The sequence below is a fragment of the Aythya fuligula genome, chromosome 2, assembly GCF_009819795.1.
Source record: "Aythya fuligula isolate bAytFul2 chromosome 2, bAytFul2.pri, whole genome shotgun sequence".
Lineage (NCBI taxonomy): Eukaryota > Metazoa > Chordata > Aves > Anseriformes > Anatidae > Aythya > Aythya fuligula.
In genome coordinates, this window is record NC_045560.1 from 5,336,527 (window position 1) to 5,342,526 (window position 6,000).

General features: G+C 47.1%; 1 protein-coding gene across 1 annotated transcript in view; it reads right to left on the minus strand.

The window, feature by feature from the left end:
* PLCD1 (phospholipase C delta 1) overlaps nt 1-5,379 on the minus strand; it is a 52,513-nt gene extending 47,134 nt beyond the window's left edge. Inside the window, exon 1 of the mRNA XM_032180916.1 lies at nt 4,978-5,379. Within this exon, the coding sequence (XP_032036807.1) occupies nt 4,978-5,011 (34 nt within the window). The 5' untranslated portion in view covers nt 5,012-5,379. The remainder of the gene's footprint in view (nt 1-4,977) is intronic.
* Nucleotides 5,380-6,000: the final 621 nt, after the last annotated feature.

The following is a 6,000-nucleotide window of genomic DNA, read 5'->3' on the forward strand; positions in this document are numbered from 1 at the left end:
CTCTGTTACCACTCACAGAGGAAGAAGCAAGTTGGTTTGGGGTTGGAACTGGTCACCTACCGTGGCTACGTTTGGGCAATACCAGAAGTGGTGCAGCCCTATTACTGATGGCAACCTCTTTACACCACGCTGACCCCAATGACCTGACAGCTGTCAACTGCTGATTTGCCCCGACTTGTGATAATTTGGGACTGGAATGAAAATATCCACGCTGGTGATGCCCTCACCACTTCCCCATTGCATCAGGCACATGATGTAAATTGCTCTATTAGGACTAGTAACGCCTCTGGCAGCTGCACAACACCTACACATCTCAATTTGGGGGGAAAATCCCACTAATGAGGTCAAAGGTTGTTCATTGCTCTTATTCCTTATCAAGAAGGAAGAAGGTCTATTTCACGTGATGCTTTTCTTTGAAGTATTTTAATATTAATTTCAGCTTCCCTCCCAGGCTCACCCACAGTGAAATTCAATAGAATTATTTAAAAAAGAGTAACAGCACAGTCAAAGTATCACTGCTCACCCTACCTATTCCTAGCCCTCACTAGGAGCAAGAGCTTTTAATCCAGGTGAACTGAGAATCAATGAAAGCTTGGAAAAGTTGTGGTCAGCTGCTCTGTAGCTACACGACAACCTGCTGTTGCTTATTAGGGTGGTGGAGCCCTCAGAACCTGAAGTTTCTGGTGGTTAATGAAGTCCGAGGATTACTTTGCACACTATTTATTTATTTTTTTGCACATTATTTATGGGGAGTGCTGTCAGTGCACCGGCTGCGTGGAAATGAGCACAGCCACCTGCAGCAATGGGCAGCGGCTGCTGTTCAGAAAAGCAGAAAACCTGCCAAGTGACAAATAAATCAGTTGGTTTTCTAAGTGCTTTTGCAAAACACTGATGTCACCTGTGAGGTGCCTCTGAGAGACCCCTTTTGTTATGTGCCATCAACCCATGGTTATATATACCTGGCTTTTACATCAGCTCTTGCCTGGGATTTTCCTCCTTCCATTTCCATTAGCTTCCATTTTCCATTTGCTTCCATTTCCCCCTTCCTTGCTACCCACCACTGTCTCTCAGCTTTGTTTTCCCCAGTTACACCACAGGACCAGGCTTTGCTGCTGGAACAGCCAGTTTCTCACCACCACCACCAAAAAAAAATGCCAGTGGTTCCTCTACAGCAGCTCTCCCCTTTTTGCTCCCTCTGGGGGAGTGGGGAGCAGGGAGGGGGGACTGGGACCACAAACACCGTTGCATCTCTGGCCAAAGCTGCTGCTGCTCGGTGAGCACGGATGCATTTCGGTGCATGTGGTATGGACCAAGTTCCACCTTGTGGTGACACTGAGAATGGGCTCCTCCACAAAGTTGGTGGCAGCATCAGCAAACCTCTCTTTTCTTCCTTACTCTGGCTTTTCTCGCCCACTCTACTTCTCGTCCAGTGTGCCGGAGAGGTCCTGCCGAGCAGAAGCAGGGTGATCTTAAAGCTTCATGTAGGAGGAGTTGATCCCAGGCATCATGTTGTGGCTGTCCTAATGTGACAACTCCTAAGTCACCTTTCTCAGCACATACTGATGGAGACTTTCACGTCATAAAACCAAAGTCAATTGTAGGTGGGTCCCAGCTTCAATTATTTTATTTTTTTCAGGCCACTTAACAGCTTTTCTCAACATCATATTCAGAAGCTGAGATTTCCTCCCTGGCCAAAAAGCAGGCCACTCAGAGCATTCCACCGCAGGGCAAAATTTGTGCAATAATCGAATTGCACCACTGAGTTATGCAAAACTAGGGGAAAAAATCTCTTTTTTCTTTTCTTTTCTTTTTTTTTTTTGTGTGTCTTTTTTTTTTTTTTTTGTGTATCTGGAATTTCAACACTCCGTATCTAGAGCCAGAAATAGCCAAGACTTGCTGTGTGTCTCTCAACACAGGGCCTTAAAAGACACCCGTGTGAGGGGCAGCCCAAAGTGTGAGGCTTTCTCCGCACACACCGTCTCAAGTGGCTTATTTAAGGTGTGGAAGTATCTTGGTTTAGAAGAAACTGTGGCAAAATCTTCTCTACCTGCATAAAGAAAAAGAGAAACCTTCAGGTTTGACCCCAGGTCTGCAGCCACCCATTGTGGTGGGCTAGACTGAGTAAGGACTGAGATGCTCCACCCATGGGAAGGATTTTGGAGATGCAAGGACTGGGGGTGAGTCTCACAGTATTTAGATATTTAGATTTTAGGTTGGCCTAGGTGATCTCGGAGGTCTCTTCCAACCTAAACGATTCTGTGATCCTGTGATATCTGCAGTGTGCTGAGCACGATGCAGTTTTCCCTATTAATACCTGTTTATATATACGTGATCTGCCTGTGAAGAGAAATATACTTTGCTCCCAAATCAACACCTGTGGTTCCCAGAGCTGCCTGTCCAGTTGGCTGAGTTTCCTGACCTTGCACAAACCACCCCATCCCCACACCTCTTCCTCTTGCTTTTCCCTGTACTTGGCAGTGTCCTTTCATCCCTGCTACCTGCAGCAGTTTTCCAAGTGACTGCATTTCCTTCTTCCTCCTCTTTCATTTCTTCTTTAAAATCTATTTTTCCACAAGCGTCTTTTGGCTCTACCCATCTGCTTCTGAGCCTGATGTTGGGGCTTTGCGCATCTTAAAACCAATTAAGGGCTTTAGTTTTATTTAAAAAGCATTGCTCAGATTGGACATATAGCAGTTTTTGATTGAAAATAAAAATTTCCAAGATGACTGACTTGTCCTGTGCAAAAAGGGAACGCTGCATGTTTAATGCACCGAGCAGTGCCAGTATGGCAAATTCTCCTGCACTACTGGCAAAGTTGTGGCTTTAAAAAACCCCACGTCATGCATCTGGCACAACCTGCAACAATCCAGGTGTGCCAGGCGTATCTTGTTTGCAGGAAAGGAGATCAAAGGCACCGGCTGCTCCAGAGCAGATCTCAGCTGATGCCAAGCAGCATCACCTCCACCCACGGAGGGTGAAGCCCAGAAGGAGCCTGCTCAGTGCTCCCAGCTTCGAAGGGCAGGTGGAGATGATTCATTTGGAAATCTAAATCCAGGAGAAGTTAGTCGTGGGGACCGGCTGACAGAGAAACAAGGAAACAGCCTGTTCTGTAGGATTTTACGAGCCCCTCCCTGCTGACTCTCACCCTGGGCTGTGGCAGAAGGCATTCCCGTAACGGGGCTCTGGCATTCCCTGCACAATGTGCACAGTGTCTGGGATGAAGAGGTCAGTGTATAAGAATAAGGCATAGCACAAATTAGCTATTCTACAATCTGGGTGAGCACAAGGACCCCCAGTTCACATACATGCCAGGTTCATGAGGCAAAAGAAAGCTTATTAATAGTCCACAGAGTCCGGCAGATCCATTGTATAATAAATGCAGATGACCTTTTATAAAAAAAAAAAAGCAACAAGAAACCCGCATAGCTGAATCAAACACATCCAGAATAAAAGGCACAGACCACTAAATCACAGCAGCTACATGGGTCTACGGACAAGAGAGCACACTCAGTTTTCATCCCAGGATTCAGATCTCCATCCAGAGACAGAAGAAACAAACCTCTACAAACTTTTCAGAAACTCTCATCAAGACAGTTGCTACTGGAAGATATCCCAGGGCTCTCTTACTGAGTGCTGGGATGGAACCGTGTGTCTGTGGTTAATTCTGACACAGCAAACACAGTTGTGTCCATGTGGGACAGGGAGAAATTGAGCTTCAAAACACCGAGCCAAAGATAAAACATACCTATAAACCACAGTATCTGAGAAATTTCTGACAAACGGAGCAGCACAAGTCTGATCCTGCTAACTAACCAGCACGTGAGCAACCTCTCCTGTCTAAGAAGTCTGGCATTCGGAGTGACTTTGGCACTTGTGCACGTATGTGCCAAGGAATTTCAGCAAATAGTTTTCTGAAAGCACACAGCTCATTCCATACTTGTCTATTTTTCTGTCTGAGACAAGAAAATAGAATAACGAACAGACGCTGAATTCTTCCTGGTCCCTAACACCACACAAAAAAAAAAAGTAATATTCACTGAAAAATGACCTACAAGCCAGATTAGGAAAGCTTTTAATAGTTCCAGATGTATTTCCTAGCTTTCTTTCCCCAGTGGCTCTATAATGAATGAGATACCTACAAAAAGTTTAGCATTAACCTCAGTTTCACCTTCCTGCCTGATTTCTAGGTTCTGGGAAAAGCAGAGGGAAGATTTCTTGAGCCTGGGGGTGATTTTTTTCGCATTTTACTTGGCAATGCTAACTGGTTCTGTTTACAGTCAATCACAGATCGATCTATTAATTTAGTTTTGTTTATAGCTCATCTACAGGAAGAAAGCACCTATCCCAAGAACAACAAATAAGCACATAGACTTTGCCCATTTCAAGTCCTGAGCTGTTCCTGCTCATCAGAGTGAATAAAACACAATGAAGAGGTAACAGATCGATATATTCACGTCAGAATAGGGAATAAGGGATATTTCATTACCCTGTCTATCAGACAAGCCTCCTCAGCTTGGTACTGATCGAGACTTCTTAAATCTCACTTGCTGTCAGGGCTGAGAGGATTTCTTTTTGTTTAGAAACATTACTTGTATTTTACAGAGCATTTACGGAGTCTTGGGGGCAGACGCTGAGCCGAAGAGATTTATCCTGACTCTGCTGCCTTCCCCCAAGCCTGATTTACTCCGCTGAGCATCTGTCCCACTCCCAGTTTCACCATAAAGGGGAGGAGATTTGGATCAGCCTGGCTGGGCTCGCACACGCTGATCAGCCAAGACACCCTTCCGAGCAACACATCTAACCCTAATAAAAGAGAAAAATCTGTCACCTCTCCCCCGTAACGCTGATTGAAACGCCGCGTTGCTTCCAACCGAGAGAACTGCGGCGGCAAAGGGGGAGGGAGGAGAGAGGAGGAAAAAAGCAGGCTCTCTCAAGAGATAAAAGGGCTGAAACACAAGGACGTTTGCACAGACTTACTGTTGCAGGCGAGGAAGGTGCCGTTCGATTCCATGGCTGCGAAACGAGCCGAGGGGCGGCCGCGGAAAGGGCTCCGGCAGACAGCTGTGCCCAGATGTTAGCACTGGCTGGGGCTGGCAGCCAGAGCCGCGAGGCTCCCCCGTGCTCCCTCCTCCAGTAATCCCCAAATGTCAGCTCCCTTCGGCGAGGCCTGCTCCTTCCCCTTGGCTGGAGAGCCGTCTTCGCTATGACTCCTCATTGATTTCCCTCCCGCATCCGCACGCCGCCGCCGCCTGCCCAACGCGTCGAGTGAGGCCAAGCACCCCAGCTTCACCGCCGGCCCTGGCTCCTCCCTGTGCAAGCTGGCCTTCTCTGTGGGGCCAGCCTCCTGTTCCTGCTCCTGCTGGAGCTCCGAGCCCTGCTTCTGTTCCTGCTGCTGGCACAAACGCTGAAACACGCACCGCTCCTTTCCGGCAAGGCTTCCAGAAGACGCCGAGCGCTCGAATCTGTCCCCAACCCAAGGGAAGGGCCGTGAGACACGAGGCAGCGCTTGGGGTTTAAAGGGCTTGTGGGCATCTCTCAGGACACAACGCAACAAAACAAGGAGAAAAAAAAACAACAAAACAGCTCAGAAGTTGACAGCAGAGAAGCCGTAACCACAAAAGCAGACGAAAAGCTGCAAGCTTTGCTTTTGAGACAGCGAGGCAGAAAGCAGAAAAAACTCCTCGCTGCCCTGAGGCTTGTACCGAGCCGAGCTGTTTTCCTCTGCCCTGCCCCCTGCTCTTAAAATAGATTACATTTTTTTTTTCCTTTTTGAAGGAGAAAAAGATGATGCTGTCAAGCAGGGAGGGGGAAAGAAAGGGAATCCACACTAGGAAAATAAAGTGTCCATCTACTTGAGTGGTTGAGGGAGGTTTTTAATTATATTTTTTTTCTGTTGTTTATTTTATTTCTGGTTATCTAAGTGATCTTAATGCAATCGATGGAGCTGTCAGAGGATTCAAAGTCCTTGCTCCTCAGCAGCTGTGCACACAGCAGCTCCAG